Source organism: Patiria miniata, unplaced genomic scaffold (assembly GCF_015706575.1).
Source record: "Patiria miniata isolate m_02_andy unplaced genomic scaffold, ASM1570657v1 HiC_scaffold_20, whole genome shotgun sequence".
NCBI lineage: Eukaryota > Metazoa > Echinodermata > Asteroidea > Valvatida > Asterinidae > Patiria > Patiria miniata.
Window position 1 is genome coordinate 2,641,343 of NW_024037059.1, and position 18,894 is coordinate 2,660,236.

General features: G+C 41.3%; 1 protein-coding gene across 2 annotated transcripts in view; it reads right to left on the minus strand.

Annotated features, from left to right (window-relative positions):
• Positions 1-18,817, minus strand: part of LOC119728594 (transcriptional regulator ATRX homolog) — a 32,507-nt gene extending 13,690 nt beyond the window's left edge. For both annotated transcript variants that reach the window (XM_038200891.1, XM_038200890.1), the window contains exons 1-15: positions 18,664-18,817; positions 14,643-14,760; positions 14,127-14,149; positions 13,569-13,771; positions 12,773-12,874; positions 12,021-12,133; positions 8,249-11,305; positions 6,485-6,631; positions 5,754-5,888; positions 5,104-5,217; positions 3,275-3,590; positions 2,567-2,704; positions 2,066-2,241; positions 1,260-1,514; positions 58-284 (exon numbers count right to left, since the gene is read on the minus strand). In XM_038200891.1, the coding sequence (XP_038056819.1) occupies positions 58-284; positions 1,260-1,514; positions 2,066-2,241; positions 2,567-2,704; positions 3,275-3,590; positions 5,104-5,217; positions 5,754-5,888; positions 6,485-6,631; positions 8,249-11,305; positions 12,021-12,133; positions 12,773-12,874; positions 13,569-13,771; positions 14,127-14,149; positions 14,643-14,678 (5,042 nt within the window). In that variant the 5' untranslated portion in view covers positions 14,679-14,760; positions 18,664-18,817. The remainder of the gene's footprint in view (positions 1-57; positions 285-1,259; positions 1,515-2,065; positions 2,242-2,566; positions 2,705-3,274; positions 3,591-5,103; positions 5,218-5,753; positions 5,889-6,484; positions 6,632-8,248; positions 11,306-12,020; positions 12,134-12,772; positions 12,875-13,568; positions 13,772-14,126; positions 14,150-14,642; positions 14,761-18,663) is intronic.
• Between the last annotated feature and the right edge of the window lie 77 nt (positions 18,818-18,894).

An 18,894-nucleotide genomic window follows, 5' to 3' on the forward strand; every position in this document is an offset into this window, starting at 1 on the left:
TAGACAAGCTTGTTCCGTAAAATTGGAGCCAGGGCTTTCAGTGTTTTGAAAACTCACATGTCTTTCTCCTGCATCATGGCTTGCTGCTGAGCCATTCCCCTGGTCCTTCGCGTGCCTCTGATGCCTGCTGACGTTGACGGTTTGTCATCGTCGTCACCGTCGTCGATGACAATCTCCTCCGGGTCGCTGCCGTCAACCATAAACTGCTGGATGCTGTCACTGCTGTCGCAGACCTCGGACTCCGAGTTTGACGTGACAAAGTCCGACATGTAGTTGCGGGCTTGCTGGGGGTTAAAAGAAAAGTGGGGGAAAATGACTCTGGGAAAACGACGGAGAGAAATTGGGCAAATTTCACGGAGCTATTTGCTTGGAGTTATAGGCTTCAAATGGTGGGTTACCAGCCAAAACGTCATGCAATGTACATAGCTTGTAACTGGTACCCAGCTGATTTTTTGCTTGCAATATGAATTTCTATCTTCATGAAATTACTTCCTAATCATTTTATCAATCTTCCTTGCATGTATTAGGAAAGAGAATACAATTCTTTTTACAATACTGTTTGTTACAATTCAATTGGACATTCCATTGACAATTTACGGCTGTTTAAATTTCACATTTATTGACCTATCAAAAAAAAAGCAAAATACTTGGAAAAAGGCCTTTGAAGTTTTAAGATTTGTAGTTGTGAAAATAAAATATGCCAAATTGGTTTTTCCTAACAACACTTTTATTCCACGATTTTAATACTATTTCTTTAAAATGTGTCGTAGACATAACCAGGCATGCAACTTGGAATTTAGAAAAAACAAGGAATTTCCAAAATACTCAAGACTTTGTACAATATTTTTCAATTTGTAATGACATTCATGAGAAGTTAAAAAACGAGGAAATCAGCGGATCCGAGGAAAAGTTGCATGCCTGCATAACAAAATGACAAATGCCAACAATTTAAAAAAAAAAAAAAAAATTCACCCCCATACAAGTTTTAAAAAAAAATTTCTCCACTGCGGCCTTCGCCCAGTTCGGTCTCATTTTGCCAGAACGCCTCGCATATATGCGAAGCAGTTTTTTGTAATAACCTCATACATCTAGGAAACTTGTCAAAACTTTTTGCACAAACCACATGTGTTTCAAATAGGGTTTGTACCACATGTGGGATTGTATTGAGGGTACTGAAACACCAAGCATAATAAAATTGGTTGGGTAAAGAAAGGGCATTTTTTTTTAAAAGTTTGTTAAAATAGGGGAAAATATCTCACAATTTTTTCTTGACGAATCTCGCTGAGCTTCAACACGTGGGGATGGGTCCATATCTGCATCAGTTGCTGGTAGTCGGCAAACAAGCCGGTGCCCGACCCTTTGCTGGATCCATCTATAAGCTGGCCGGTGTCGTTGCGGGACTGCGACCCAAGGTAGAGCTCATAGAGCTTGATCTGAACGTCGGTGAGGCGCACCGAGATGACGTACTCGTGTTTCGGCGGCAAAAATTTGGTGAGAGCGCTATAGTCTTTTCTCTGTAACAATAAAAAGCAGCACACTTATTGTTCACTTTATACATGCACAAAATCTGAATTAACACATCTTAAGAATTGTCAATTTTATATTTATTATACAAACCTTGCCAAGCTTAAAAATTGTGGTCAGAAATTGGACTTTTATTCACTCTTGATAAATGTTTGTCTGAACAACTTTCATACTATTATGAGATGGAATTTTGTGTCGGGGTGATATAAATCAAATTAGGTTTTGCCCTTCACCGACGTTTTTTTAAACACTGTATACTCAGTGTGTTACCTCCCGAGTGAAAGTTGGAAAAAATCACTCGGGTGGGACTCGAACCCACGACCTCCTGCTTTCTAGTGCAGATGTCTTACCACTCGACCACCGAGCTAACGGGATTGGTTGGCTGGTTCGAATCTGATGTACATAGCAGCGGGTACCGCATAAACTTTTTTCCAACTTTCACTCGGGAGGTAACACACTGAGTATACAGTGTTTAAAAAAACGTCGGTGAAGGGCAAAACCTAATTTGAACCAATGCATTTCTTGTTTAACTTGCACATACCTGTACACAGCCATTGAGCAGGTCGTGCAGAACGTGAGCCCGCCGCTTCATAATCTTGACGTCTCTCGGTGTGGAGTCGGCACACTGCCCGTTTGTGATCGGATTGACAAACCGGTTCAGGAACTCCCTGCGCGTACCCAGCAGATTGGGCTTGACAAAGTCCACCATACAATGATCTGTATACGGCAGTTAAAGGGCAGGACAGTTGTTCATAAACTCTGATTTCGGAAAACTTAAATTAACTTATAATTCCACTCCATTATTGACACCGATCCCAAAACATTTCTAAACAAAATACGTTTCTTCAGCCCTCCCCACAAAAAAGAGCACCAAGGCTATCAGAGTACATGCTAACTTGATTTTCGTCTATTCAACTGACATTCAGGATTTTTTCAAACTCAAGACAACACGGACATTTCTTCATTCAAACATTCACATGTGTCTTAAACTCTTTAACACAAGGGAATAATAATTTGTCGTTGTCAGTTTTAACTTCCTTACATTCGATGAGATTGTTCTGTAGTGGCGTTCCCGTCAGACAGATGCGTCGTCGCGTGCCGATGGAATTCAGAGCTTTGGAGATGGCCGAGGCGTCATTCTTCAACATATGACCCTCGTCACAAACGACAATGTCTGGACCTGTGAGTGACAGGGACTTTTAAATTCTTTCTGTAATGATTGATTTTTTGTTAGTTTTTATGATGTAACTTGTTAGTTTGATGTTTATATCTGAATGATAAATTGATACCATGCGGGAATGTTACCCAAAGTAACTAAGCAAAATTCAGGCATGCAACTGGGAATTTAGGAAAAACGAGGAAACTCCAAACTACAAAAGACTTTGTACAGTATTCTTCAATTTGTAATGGCATTTATGAGATGTAAAAAAACAAGGAAATCAGCGCATCTGAGGAGAAGTTGCATGCGTGAAAATGCCTTCCTTGAAAGTTTGTGAGAACCTTGTAAGTTTCTTTAATCATTGTCCACATAACTGTTTAAAATTGGTCTGTGTATACTATTTTTTGTGTAAGTGCTGAGGAAAGTCTGGAGTGCCTAGAGTTGAAAACAGACTTTTAGAAATAGGGAATTGAGCCCTTCTCTTACACACAAGGAATAATGCCTAGGTTCTTACTCAAACTGTCCGAAATGTTTTTGGGCCATTTTTTGTGCGTGTTCTGGTGCTCAAATTGTTCGACCGTCATTTTTTACCTGGATCAACCAGAGCCTGCGTGAAGATGGCCCGTTGTTTCTTGTTCTTGACAAACTTGTGCATGGCCAGCTGTCGGTACATGGAGTAACCCATGACCATCACACCGCCGTTGTCGTGCCAGTATTTCAGCGCGTCAGCGCGCTGCCAGTTGTTCTTGTAGCTGGTAATCTCGAAGACTTCGATGGCGCTGTCCTCTCCGAGCCATTTCTCAAACTCGGACACCCAGTTTAGAACGGTGTTGAGCGGGGCCACGACCAGGCAGTTTTTGATGCTGATCTTCTCATTCATCATGATGGTGTGTAGGTACGTGATCACCTGCAGTTTGGAATAGACCGATCTGTTAAGCCCAGCACATGGCAACAACACATGCAATCACAGCTGTGATTGGTCAACACATCATGGGGAGGGGCTTAATGGATCAGTCTATTAGTAAGGAGGGGGACTTACACCAAGACATTTATACACTCCCCTTTTCCTCCTAGTGTTTACTTAGTCTTATTATTATGTAAATCTTTGACCCGTTGTCTGTATGTTCGTCAGTCCTTCCTTGATTATTGTTTGTGCTTCATTTGTACTTGTCTATTGGTTTGTCTGTTTTTCTTTAAATTCTTTGTTACAGTTGTGCATTTTAGTATAAGGCATGCCCCTATAAGCTTCGGCTTTTTTTAAATCGTAACTTTATCTTAATATTACTACTTTTCGTTCTCATGATGCTTTTTACTTTGCTTTTGATGGAAATATATGTTTGTGAAATTGAAAATTGACTGTTTTCTTTAAATGTATGGCATCCACTGAGCTGAAATGTCAGTTTTTCTTTACATCCTGTTTCAAAGATTTTGCTTAATACGGACAATTGGGTTGTGCTCATGTATGAGACCTATGGTACTTTAAAGTGTTTTTGTCCATAATAAATCTGATGATACAGTGGTCATGTTCCAGAGGTAATATTATTATAGTATTAGAACACAAGGATCCTTTGCAAATATTACCTCCAAAAATGTTTGCGTCACTGAAAGGTCCGGTAAATACCAATTTCTCATTTCCTTTAAGGAAATAACCCCTCATTGGTTGCTCAATATCCTTGATTTCGTCATCAAACTGTATTCTTAATCAAAATCATCACCAATGTAGGCCTATATTTTATCTGAAACTACAGATGTCATAAAGTGAAGAAAACAATTTAAAGGCATTGTTTTGGTGTTTTCCCCCCTATTATCTCCGCAACAACCAGCCAATAATTAGAAATACATGCATAACACAGACCCAAAAAAGGTCACATTTTACAAGAAAGGACCACAAACATGTGGTAAATGCAGTACAAAAGAACAATTAGATTCCACTAATTCTAAATAATTTCTTTTTCAAGATGGCTGCCAAAGAAAATATGCCAAGACAGCAAAAATTTGTTTTGCATCTTGGTAAAGTCATTGACCGTAATTCTATCAGGTGAACGAATAAATAGGTCACTTGATTCAGAATAAGTTCTTACAGCTTATATTCCACGGTAGTCAGCGTGGTTTCACTATAGCATGCTGCTCTAAATCAGTGGTCGGAATACTGCAGGTTCCGGGTTCGAATCGTGGAGGAATTTTAAATTTTCATTTTTTTCCCCCAAAGTGAAATTTCTTCCCGAAATTGTGTTTAATCAAGTCCTGATCGATAAACTAACTTTCACTCTTTTCCCCTCATTCGTGGCTCTGGAGGATTTGTTTTAAAAGGGAAGTTAAGTCCGAGAACCATTCCGTTACCAACTGACGAATGCGCATTGACTATACCTGGTTGCAGAAAAAAGTAATTGCACCCAGGCAAAATATGAATGGTCTGGTACCTGGAGTGTCTTGCCTAGTCCCATGCAGTGAGCCAGGATGCAGCCGGACCCCTTCTCCTTCAGTTTCTCCATGGATTCAAAAGTACAGTCCCACATGAACTGCACTCCTTCAACCTGACAACAACCAAAATAAAGAAGGTTGTTTTCCAAATTCATTGTATTTCTGGTTTCAATACGACTTATGCAATGTGTCGTCAACAGTCTTCTTCTGTGCCAATCTTTTCACAAGTCTTACAGTTTTCATTGCTGTAAGGAATTGTGATGTACTTGCACCTCGACTTGTGATTTACTCTTGGACTTGTGATTTACTTGTGACTAGACTTGTGATTTACTTATGACTGGACTTGTGATTTACTTGTGACTAGACTTGTGATTTACTTGTGACTGGACTTGTGATTTATTTGTGACTGGACTTGTGATTTACTTGTGACTATACTTGTGATTTACTTGTGTCTGGCCTTGTGATTTACTTGTGACTATACTTGTGATTTACTTGTGTCTGGCCTTGTGATTTACTTTTGACTAGACTTGTGATTTACTTGTGGATTTGTGATTTACTTGAAACTAGACTTGTGATTTACTTGTGACCACACTTGTGATTTACTGTTGACTGACATGTGCAACTACATAACTTTCACAGTGACGTTTACCTGATGAGGTTTAAGCTGCTTCGCCAGGGAATCCTCAACAGACAGTAAGACCTTCTTGGTCTTAGTGTCCGACTCTAAAATGATTTCGTCCACGGTTCCCATGGTTTCGGCTGCCTCCTCCGATATCTCAGTCACCTAAAAATTAAAAAATAAGGTCAAAGTCAACATTTCACTGATGTTACACGTACATGCTTGGTACAAATCTGTTCCTGTTTCAGACAACGTTACCCCTAACCCCTAGGCCATTTTAGTTCAAAGCCATCCTCACTCCTTCAAAATCCTCCAACAATCACTGTTAATGGGTTGAGGCAGTGCCGATGACATTCAGAAGCAGTGCGGATGATATCAAGCATAATGCAGGGCTCACTTATGCATGACTGAACATAAACAATGCTGTGAACTTTTCACAATGTATCCTGCAAGAACACTTTTTGCCATTCAGTCTCAATACTTTTTGGGGATTTTTGGAGGATTGAGGACAGTTCTAAGGGTGAAGCACAATCACACTGAAAACAGACGGAATTAAACACAGAAACCCTGCTGAATCCACAAAAAATTCCTCAGAGTGTTTGTGACCAATTAGACTGAGCTTTCACGGTCACCTGACCAGAAGTCCTGATCTAATTGGTTGAGGCGAACTGTTTCATTGAAAGGATGAAAGTGGCCAAGTGCAGTGTCAAAATTAAAAACCCATGAATTCTGAGAAGTTTGAGGAACTGAGTAAGAGTTACCTGTTTACGTTTCTCCGTGATGCGTTTCCGGCGTTCTCGCTCCTCCTTGGCTGCACGTACCGTCTCCTCCTGCAGTCTGTTCTTGGAGATCAGCTTGCGGATCTTCTTACGGCCGTGCTTACTGGGTGTGTCTTTTTCCTCCTCAGACTAAACACACAACAAAATTCATCTATTTTAAACACATACATCTAATACACTTTGACAAAAGACGAACAGGAGACATACACTGTGATACATGCTGGGTAGGGCATTACATTATGTGTTAATTTTTTGAAACATATTAGAAACTTGGGAAGTATTAAAGACTTATGAATGTGGAGTGTGAGAACTACAGGGCGAGTAAAAAAAAAAGCGAAACCCAAATGTCGGGACTATTGTTTTAGTGAAGTTCTGCATGTAGCCCTTTTAAAATCTAGAATACAAAAGCTCAATTCATAGGCTTTCTTTTAGTACAAGAATCATTCAAATCATTCATGTGCTTTTTGAGTTTCGGAATTTTAAACACAACCACCGTTTTAAAGTTCTGTCCACGGATCACAAGAAGGCAAGTGTTTAAAATTCTGTAACTTGACAAGTACATGAGTGATTTGAGTGATACTTGTACTAAAAGAAAGCTTATGAATTGGGCTTTCATATACTAGATTTTCAAAGTGCTAAATGCAAAACTTCACTAAAACAATAGTCCCGACATAAGGATTTCGGGGTTTTTTTACTCACCTTGTAATTAGAACAAATATCTCTTAGTCGAAAAGTGAAAATAACTGCACAGGTCCAGTTCTGTGTTTACAGGTTTCTTTTGTATTAAAATATGAAAATGAGAAAGTTGTCAGCAAAGTGAATAACTGACACCAATAATGCCCAAGTGACCTATTTTTTTAATGTGCATGATATCAACAGATATTTCTATTTGTCATAAATAATCCCCTATTGCTAAAAACAGTGTGTTTCGTAACAACTCTTGGGAAATTCCCAACACTAGCTAAATATGGAAACATAGAACGTATTATTAAATTATGATGAAATAAATGAGGATTTATATATCTGTGACTCAGTGAAAGACTTTCACCAAAAGCTGATTGAATAGTTCTTCCTTTTGAGGTCAGGAAGTCAGGTCAAGCAGTTCAAAACACATTTTTTTTGTTCAATGTAAGTATTTTTCCTGTTCAGAATCTGATTCTGACATTTTTTTTTCTTTCCTGAAACTGTTTGTGATTACAACTGATTGCCTTCAGGGCTTAACGCCGTGTTATTTTTCGACAATGGAACCATTCTACATTTGTTTCAAGACTTTTTTTCAGGTTGGTAATTTAGAACTACATGTATATTAGTAAGGGGAGTAAATATGTGCTTGGCTGATTTTATACAAGTATGTTTAAAACCGGACTACAAGCCTGGACACCATTCCTAGAGAGCCATTTTTAATATCAGCAACCAGGCCCCTTGTCCGGTTTTCAATGTAGTTCTTTTATACTGGTCGAGCACATAGCATACAAATACTGACTGCTTGGAGTGGTGTGGTAAAACTAGCCTCCCGAGGTGATCCATGAAACATTCTATTTTTCCCGAGGTGAAGCCGAGGAAAAATAGAATGGCAAATCAATAATTGAAAATAAAAGTTGAATTGGACACAAATGTGCATTTTCAGGGATAACATAAAAAAAAATTCCATTGGATGGGCCCTTTGATAACTTGACAGGACTTTAACGTGTGAAGCTTTACAACTGTTGCAAACGTTTAATCAAGCAATGGGATTTGGATACTCACACTTCCAGATCCTTTTTTCTTCTGGACGTCCGAGTCCGAGTCAGTAGCCACCTTGATTCGCCGTCTCTTCTTGCCTTTTCCCTTGCCCCGCTTGTAGCTCCTGTCCTTTTGAAAGTCCCTGCTGGAACTGTCGCTCCCAGTGGATGACCTCTTCCTACGGCGCCCTTGCTTGCTTCCTTTCTTGGGCTTTTCCGAGACAGAGTCAGAGTCAGAGGAGGAGCTGCGGCTGCCCTGATCCCGTTTCCGGCCCCGTTTGGATTTCTTTTTCTTCCGGGAGCCCGAGTCTGAGGCGTCTGCGTCATCACCGCTACTGCTGGATTCCCCAAGCTTGATTCTCATGAGACGATGACGCCTGCCAGGCTTCTTTTTAGAAGACTTCTCATCATCTGAGTCTGAAAATTCTTCATCTTCATCATCCTCCTCATCGTCATCCTCATCCTCTTCTTCCTCACCCGATGCAGCTTTGAATTCATCTTCATCATCACTATCTTCAGCCGTCTTATTTTTCTTCTTTCCTCTGCTCTTCTTTTTTGGCTGGTCGGAGTCCGAATCTTCATCACTACTGTCCTCATCATCTTCGTCGTCGTCTGCATCTTCCTTGTCCAATTCAGCCTCTATTTCTTCCATCAGCTGTTGCTCTGCAAGTTTGTTTTCCAGATCGCTGTCACCACCGTCTTGTTGCCCGACATTCTCCATTCGCTGGACATCGTCCCCAACTTGACTCTCATCATTTTCCAAAGCCTCATCTTCAGAATCAGAGCTGGAGTCAGAGCTGTCATTTCCTTTTTTGGATTTCTTTGATTTTGGCTTCTTGTTGTTTGTTTCATCTTCTGAATCGGAGTCTTTCTTGGATTTCTTAGGCTTCTTGGATGAGGTACCTTTACCTTCCTTTTCCTTGTTAGACTCCGCATCACTTTCCTCTTCAGCCTTCTTCACCTCTGGACCCGAATCTTCCTCTTCACTGTCTTCTTGATTTTCCCGGTCTTTCTGGTTCATCTTGGGTGCCTTGGTCAAATTGTTAATCTGCCTCTCAAGGTCGGAATCAAAGTTGGAGGAATCTGAATCCCGGACTTTACTCTTGGATTTGGCCTTGGACTTGGAAGCTGACTTTGGTGTCTGCTTCAGCCTGGATGACTGCCTGGTCTTGGACTTCCTTGGAGTGAGGAGACGTTCAATTTCCTCAGAGTCATCATCCTCCATGTTGCTAGAGTCCTTTCCAGGACCCTTGGGACTCTTCAGTACGTTCTTCTTTATAGGAGACTTTGGAAAGTCTATTTCAGAGTCAGAATCCTTAGAACCACCTTTTTCCGTGCTCTTTTCCTTTTTGTTAACCTTCTTTTTCTTGAGCTTTTTATGCTCCTTTTCTTTGCCATCATCACTTTCTTTCTGCTGCCTTCTGGAGGACCTCCTTGGTGTACTCTTCCAATCTATATCTTCCAGATCGCTCTCATTGCTCTCAGAGGATTCAGAGTCATCTGATGAGTCATCTTCCTTTTTATCCAACAATTCCTTGGAGACTTGTTTATCCCTTGGTGTGCTCGTACCTGTGTCAGTCTCCTCCACATCGTTCTCTGACAAATCCGATTCTTGTTTCAAGGAGCTGCTCCTTGAACTTCTTGGTGTAGTCTTCTGTCGCCGTGGAGATTTGCTACGCTCTTTTGTGTAGGACTGCTCCAATTTGGACGGAGGGATCTTCTCCAGTTTGATGCGGAGGGGTGTGATGCTTGTGAGATGCTTTCTGTCTGGTCTCTCCATCTTCGGAGTGGAGGGTTCCTCTACTGAGTGATCTGACGCCATGCCGCTGATTTCCTCCATAAGTGCCTTCTCGCACTCAACATCTTGATCACTACGTTCCTCAGCATTCGCCTCTTCTTCTTCTTCCTGTTCCTTTTTTTCATCCTCATCAGCATCATTTCTCTGCTGTGCATCTTCCTTGCCTTCAGGCTTATCAACCTCAAGTGCTTCTTCTTTGGTCTCTTCATTATTTTCTGTTTCCATGTCCTCTATTTCTTTCTCCTCCTGATCAAGGTCCATTTCTGTTTCTTCATTTTCTTCAATGTCTTTCTCTTTACTACTCCTTGTCCTCAACGATTTCTTGCTGCTCTCTTTTTGTCCAGACAATCCTGCATCAGCTTTCTCAATCTCAGCTTGTTCTTTTTCTTCACTCTGCTCATCTGGTGTGGTTATCCCAGAATTGTCTTTTTCTACTTTCGGTTTGTTTTCTACCTCCGATGTAGAAGAATCTGAAGCAATTTTTCCATTGACATCAGCAGGTGATGGAGAGGTCTCCTTTTTAATGCTTTTTTGGTCACTCTGAGGTTTTGCTGACGGATGATCTTGGGTCTTAGAGCTCAGAGAGGTTTGTCCATTCTGTTTCGTAGTGGATTTTTTTAAGTTCCCGTTGCCGATCTTCATCATAACCCACTTCTTGTCGTCGGATTGCACTTCATCTCCTGAGGGTTTTTCTGTCTTGCTGGTGCCCTGTTTGGCAGCTAGCTGTTTCTTAATGGCCTTCTCTGCTTTCTCAGAGGTCTGTATGAGGCTGCGCATCATCCAGAGGGCCATCTTGAGTCCGTGCCGATCCCCTCCCTGCGGCCTGAGGACCCTCAGACCTTCCTGTGTGATCTCCAAGCTTGGGGCTTTGGGTTTAATTCGGAGGCTGACGCTCAGGCTGCTGATACTGGGATGCAGAAGCCCTTGAGTCTCCTCAACATCAGAGGTCTCTGTGGATGCAGCACTGTGACTCAGGTGGGCGCGTCGGGCTTTGGCCGCCTCTTCCAACCTCTTGATGCCGTGCGTGACATCTTTGCACGTCTGCTGCAGTTGCTTTAGCGGTGAGGAGTCGCAGACATAGCAGTGCCACTTGGTGCCCTCGCCACTGAGCAAGGCCGACAGGGTGCTGCGGCCCAGGTTGCGCTTGATGCACTTCTTGCAGAAGGCGTTGCAGCAGAAGTCACAGCAGATGAGGCTGCCGCCCTCGGCGCACCAGCGGCACTGCTCATCAATGCCATCGTCATCCTGCGTGAACTTGCCGCTGCTGTAGTAGTCAAAACATTTCTGTTGAAGAAACGTGATAACAATCAAACAGTGTGAATCTTGCGCTCAAGTTGTCAAATAGTCTTTTTTCGCGTATCCAACCATCGTAGGCATGGAAAAAAGTCCTAAAAAAAAAATTTGGTGGTGTTCGGACCTTCTTCCTCTCCTCGGTCAAAACATATACTTAACCTTTACATTTGAATTTGTAGCCAATGAATTCCATTTCAAAAATGTTTTTTTTGATAGAGATAATCACTGATTCCATTTCAATCATAAGAACAATGTTAAGTATGGGTCACTCCCAATTTGGCAAGAAACCCCAGCCATATTTTGTTTGTGTACATTTCTCACAGTGTTTGTGACCGGCTGCCTTGGTCACCAACACTTATTAACACTTGTTAAGTGCGCCACGTTTGGGAACACTTGGCTGATTTTGTGCCCAATTTCCGGACGTCGCTAGTTCTGATTTTCAGCCTAAATGTCTCGACACTGAAATTGCTCACAAAGGTTCAACAGTAAGAGTTTCTACGTAAAAGCACCAGTATTTCACTGAATGCGTTTGAAGTTGGTCAACAAAGAGGTGTGGCAACACTGCATGAGGAAAGTCCAGGGAAACGTTGAAGTGTGCCATGTTTGGGGGACTCCACCATATAACTGGTCAATGCGCACTGTTTGATTGACAAGTAGAATGGGTCCAATCCTAGGGGGAGGGGTCACAAGGGTTCAATGACCTTACCCGACAGAGGACGACCTTCAAGGCAGGGTGCGACTTGAACGACCTGGTATCTAGATGGTTGACCTGGTTATTACAGGACGTGCAGTGAACTCGATTAATGTCACTGATGACATCTGGAAACATAAACATTCAGACAAATTTTAGCTTCGACACGTTAATTTATTATGATCTTCATGTCGTACCCGTAAGAAATTGAGGCCTATTATAAAAGCTAAAGGAGTACATTCTAAATAACAATCCAACTCATTCTTTCCATCTCCCAAGATTGACAAAAGCAGGCTTTCAGGTGAAAAAGGTAGATGAAAGTGTAAGAACAGTAGGATCAAAACTTTTTTAAAAAAATGGACAAAGGTAGGACTTTGGAGGACAAAATAAGGATAAAAGTAGGACTTTTGCGGGCTTTCAGAAGTAGTTTTCATTGATATTCACCCATGTCCGCAGCATCATAAGCCACATTTGGCATGTTCTGTACTCACAACACTTGTGTTCCATCCTCAACTAAGCTCTTGTAAGCTACCACAGTAACTCTGAACCCAAGCCCTTCATTGTGTGATTTACATATGACAGTGTTAACAAAGTTATGAAAAATATTCCATGAGGTTTTATTTTTCACGGTTGTGGGACAAAAAAATAAGTAAGAAAAAGCAGGAATTTCAAGAAAAAAGTAGGAAAAGTAGGATCAAGGTAAAAAAAACTAAGAAAAATTAGGAAAAGTAATTAGTCGAGTTTTTGGAAACAAACGTGTCCATTACCTTTGTGTATACTACGTCTGGTTCTGCCTTTCGCTTTAAACTCTGGCCCTTCAAAATCATTCTCGTTATCGGGCACGGCTTCAGGCTGGACGACAATCGTACCTGCCAGGGTAATACCATAACAAAATGTTAACCAACCACACTAATGAAATGACGGCATCAAGTGTTGTTGTCAAGTCCATGTTTTAGTCAAACGAGCATGACACATGGGCTCCATGCGCGAACAAGAGAGGGCTCTTTTGTGCAATTCGAGAGCCCCTTGGCCAGATAACACCGCGTGCGCACACTACAGATGCAAAGCACGCAGGATTAACAGAGAACTTTACAGACTACAAAATAGTAATGATTCTTCCTGCAAAGAGTAATTCTAATGTAAATACATAGGACAACAGTCAAGTTTAAGAGTAACCACAGTACTTTTCAGAGTAACCACAATGTTGGCGTATAGGACAGCTGGAAATTTCAAGAGTAGTAACATGCCTCAAAATCCTAATAATTACTCCAAAAGAGTAATGGTTGGCATCTCTGGACTAATGATATTCTGAAATCCGAATGTGCACAAAGCCATAGCGTTTTCGCGTGAGTGTCAGGCGTCGTCGGGTTTGCCTTCAAAAGTCACTCGAAGTGGTCTCCCCCTCTCCCTTCCTTATCATTGAGGGGGTACATGTGCACGGAGCCCACATGGTAGAATCTGGCAGATTTCTGGAGTGCATACAAAAGTCATTAGTAGGCTTTTCAGCAAGTCAACAATGGTGCAGAGGCACCCTATTTCATCAATAAATTGTTTTGGTCTTACCCTCAGGAAGTTCCGGTTCCTCTTTGGTGGTCTCCACCTTGGGACTATCTTCACCGACGCCCATTCCGTTGCACATGGCCTTGCTGCTCGTACTTGGGATATCTGGATCCAGGAATCCCGTATCCTCTTCGTCTTCATTGTCCATGGCTGGGCCATCTTCAATGATGGCTTGCCTGGTGATGTGCAGAGGCACCCTAGCCTTCCTGTAAATACAGTACAGGGGGAGGGGGGTTAAGAAATTGGAAATGACCTTTTGTTTAATGTTTTCTTCAAAATGACAGCATGCCAGAAGGAAGAATTTCCCAGGGACTTTAGTGCCATTACTATCTTTAAACCACCTAAGCTTTTTAACAATAATATGGTCATTTACCTTTTGGATAGCTGCAAATGATCTACTCTACCATTACACCCGGATGTTAGCATTTACACTGCCCCAACGCCAAAATTACATCAGAAGTCAATTTTAAGATCTTCATCAAGATGTAATCTCTTCCAGGGAATCAGTTTAGTTCATTCATCCAAAAATAAGTTTTGATGTCAAGATCATAATTAACTCACCTTCTTGATGAACCTGTCGGCATCTGCCAAAAAGAGAAATAACTTTACTGTTAAATCTGACTTTCGTTGTAAGAAACAAACATAAAGCAAACGCTTGTGTTCAATGCAGTAAAGAAAGACAGGAAATGTAGCCAGACATTCAATACGATTGTCTCGGCCGGCCTCTAGTCTGGTGCACGGACTCAGTTTCTATGTCCCTGAGCAAGATAGTTTGTCATGAATTTCTTCTCTCAGCACAAGAGCAACGGGTAAATGAGTAACATCTCGTCCAAAATAAAGACTAAAAATTCACCTACATTGACAGCAACCTCATCCATCCTCAGTTGTTTCATGCCAAGGAAACTGGAGATTAACACCGGCCTGATGGGCTATATTGGCTCATGACAGACTTAACTTTACCTACTATTGGAGCATTGAGCTTGTGCATACGACCTGCATGCGAGAGCATGGTTTCAACTTTGTGGTGCTTCTAATTGGGGTCGCTGAATTATTCAACAGAGGCGGGGCCTAACATACCTTTCTTGCGGATTGGCTACCAGCCACTGCGCTCATGATCTACTTGACAGGACAAGATGGAAACCTGCCGCCAGGCGAGTGATGCAGGATCCAAGGTGATTATCCAAGCTCACTGAATCTGAAGATACAAATGTCAATCAAATGATACATTCAGCAATGATTTAACTTCTGCGGACCAAAATTATGCAATGTCAACAGCTGTACCAGTTCAAAACAACGTAAACTCATCACTTGAAATGTGGATTGGTAAAATGTTGGAATGCACTGTACACACGTACAGTCCCCCAGCTTTACATGATACTTGTGGGGAAGACCTCTGTTTTCCTTGTTTTGTTTTCCTTTGTTCTTATTGAAATCTCAAACTCCACAGCATTTCCCTAACGAGGAAGATAGATTTCTAAAGACTTCCTTGTGGGTCTATTGTTCTTTTGTTTTCTAACCCTTAATGAGCCATGTACATGTACTGTACATGTCACAATGGAAGAAAAAGTGTCTTAATTATGGGAATGTAACTGCATTTATGACCAGTGAGTTGATATTTTTGTTTGTTCAAGTCAACATTGTGGGAAGAAACAGGACCTTGCTATACACTCGAAGTAACTCGAAAGGCGGCGTTTAAACCTTGGTTTACTTAATACTGAATCATGCACACACACAGCATACACTCTACGTGCATGTACACTGTATACTGTTGAACTTGACAAACAGCTAACGACCAGCATCCCCTAATGTTTAAGCATACAACAGGAAAATATGTCGACGCTACACACTGAAGTTCTTTCTGGTGTATTTCCTCAAATTTTGAGGGCAAAACAGATTCGAAGATTTTTAAAGGGAATTTTTGGGAATTATACCAGTGAACATTTTATATATACTTCATAATCATACTTATCATCCACATTAATTAATTGTGACAGAAGGCAAACTTTAAGTTTGTAACAATTAAGTGCATATTTATTAGCTTATTAATTATTCATATACATGTGATTAATATTATGAATATTTATGAGACAAAAATTAATATTCATGAGCAATTTGCATATTCCGCAGACACCCACAATGCATTGCACAAAATGGCTGCTTGCAGTTTTCTTTACCTCTGGAGATTTTTAATAACCCCAAATCAAGTCAAAACATAAAAATGGAATCAATGGGAAGAATGTTTTGACAAAAACCAAGATATTATTTAAGTCCTGTACCAGTATCTTCATGTTTACAATCAAAGGTTGCTATTACATTTGCTGGTGTTACTCCCTCTTCAATTTTTGTCACATGATTCCCTTATAATTAGCTCATGAACAAACTTAAGTAATTAGGCTGAATGTGAATAAGCTTTTTTGTTTGTTTTCATAACACTCAATTCAGACTCACTTTGAGACAAACCACTAAACCGCAACAGAGAAAACATTGACATAATTTTACAAGGCCCTAGATGTGTTAGCCACCTGTTTCTGTGCACTGAAGCAAAGTGTGCACAATGCACATGGCATACTAGCGTGTACCACACAGTTTGGGGCAATATGCTGTGTGCACCAAATGTCTGTAAAATCTAAGATCTAACGTTGAGGGCCATAATAAGGGTGTCATTATGGGGGAATAAAGCCTTGAATTTGCTTCACGATGCATTTGCACAATGTCATTAATTTGTGTCGTTTATGATGTTACTTGTATTCTTAGCTCTATGCGTTATCCAATTTGAACTGCTGACCTTGCACCCTCAATACACAGTTTCACCATAGAGCAAGGTTTAACAGATACCACCATCTTATTCGATGATATATCCTGGCTTCACCACATGACCACAAAGATGGCGTTATCTGTGAAACGGTTCATGGTTTAGGTGTTTTCAGGTATCAGAAGATAATTTAACCCAAACCCTGCTCAATCCAACAGGATCCAGATAAAGATATACCCCCTGGGTACTGTTGGATTGAGCAGTAAATCCCTTGTAATTTGTATATAATCCTGTTGAAATCTGTTGGATTCAGCAGGCAACTGAAAACATTCAGAGTCAGATTCTGTTGGGTGCTGGCAAACAACAGCAAGTTACTCTGTTGGATCTGGCAGGAAACGGAAAAATAAGGTACAGTTGGATTCTGTTGGATTGAGCAGGCCAGTCATTTTATATGTTCAAGTACCCAATAATTTAGCAAGTTAGATTGTGTGGGACTGTGTTGGATTGAGCAGGAAACTCATATGAGTAACCGTCATACTCTGTTGGATTTAGCAAGGTAGTCCTGGGGAACTTTTAGTACTAGGACGTTGGGGTTTTAAGGCAAGAGGTTATGGGCCTACATCATTAATATTTCTATCTGTGCTGTAACTTGGAGGATTTTTATTTTTTTAGAAAAAAAGATCTATTTTTTCCTCCATGCTGTAAGATAGTGTCATTCACTAATCATAGTCCCAAATGTTTGGACTTGCACAACACATGCTTTACATTGTTTAGGGGGAAATCTTCCACAGGGAAGGAGGCGGGGCAATTGAAAGGTCCCACCCCAACCAACTTGCTTCCCCATACCAAATGTACAGGCATGCAACTGGGAATATAGAAGGAAAAAACGAGGAAACTCCAAAGCACGTACACAAGACTTTGTACAGTATTTTTCGATTTGTAATGGCATTCATTTAGCAAATTTCTCCCAAATTGATGTCAGACTTTCATTTAAATAAAAATAAATAGCCTGACCTGATTGATTCAAACAGGCTGTTTACTAGTGTAATGTACATGAATGACCATGAAAAATGGTGTATGAAAGCCAGATTGAAAATGTACATGATGATGAGTTTCCAGGGGGAGTAGGTTTTGACATTTGAACAGTTTGCAGGCCTATGTTTCGCTTTCAGATTCTGTCATAGCCCGACTGCGTCTGGCCGTACAGTACTATCGCAAGCTCTGTAGTACGGCCAGACGCCCGATGCTTCCACAGAGACTGAATTTTGTTGGCCGCCGATGTAGCGATTTTGCTACATCTTTCGATCGCGATTATCTTTTCATCCAGGACACAAATTTCCAAAGTTAAGGTTCGTAGTCGTAGAGCAACTCATACCTTTTCGAAAAAACATTGTTTGGTCTCAATATTTTCATCCATCTGGCCACAAGACGAATTTCAGTCATCAGATTTCACAAATATCGTCCCCCATGCGATCCCCCATGCGATTTCAAAATGGCGGCCGCGCTGTAATGTATGCAATATGCAGGCGCGCCCGCGCAAACTCATGAATATGCATAAACAGTCTGTGACGTATGACCTCGTGTTTTTGGAAGTACGGCCCCGCCGCACGCACGTCCAAAAACACGAGGTCATACGTCACAGACTGTTTATGCATATTCATGAGTTTGCGCGGGCGCGCCTGCATATTGCATACATTACAGCGCGGCCGCCATTTTGAAATCGCATGGGGGATCGCATGGGGGACGATATTTGTGGAATCTGATGACTGAAATTCGTCTTGTGGCCAGATGGATGAAAATATTGAGACCAAATAACGTTTTTTTCGAAAAGGTATGAGATGCTCTACGACTAAAAACCTTAACTTTGGAAATTTGTGTCCTGGATGAAAAGATAATCGCGATCGAAAGATGTAGCAAAATCGCTACATCGGCGGCCAACAAAATTCAGTCTCTGTGGAAGCATCGGGCGTCTGGCCGTACTACAGAGCTTGCGATAGTACTGTACGGCCAGACGCAGTCGGGCTAATTCTGTCATTGCTTCATTCGCTATTGTTTTATCCACAAATTGTGCTTTTTTACTTAGATCAAATCAGTTAGTCTGGTCGTAGAATACCCAACTAGTAGTACGGATAGTTTAAGAACTAAAGAGCAGTATTGTTTTAGGCCTTGGCCCGTGGCATAATTATTCCTCCAACACGGGCAAAGTCACACACGTGTTTACGTGGGGTTTTTTTTCACGTCATGCACAACTTGTCATGCTAGCTCGTCATGTCGTCGCGCGTAAACATGATCCGATTTCCTGATTACGACCAAAAGATCGTTAAAACTTGAAATTGATCCGCTCACCTTGGCATTACATGTTTACTCTCTTCAATTACGGCATCACATATGCAGAAAATGTCTAATTAAACGACAAACCTAATCACACCGGCCCGCTGTACGAGGACGTACCGCACACAAACACAAAAAGATGCCGGGAAATCCTTTCCATTTTCACCGCCTTGTCTGATTCACGTCAGTGCGCAAATAGTATGCGCATATTAATATGCATATATTCGACTCCGCCCATACAACTTG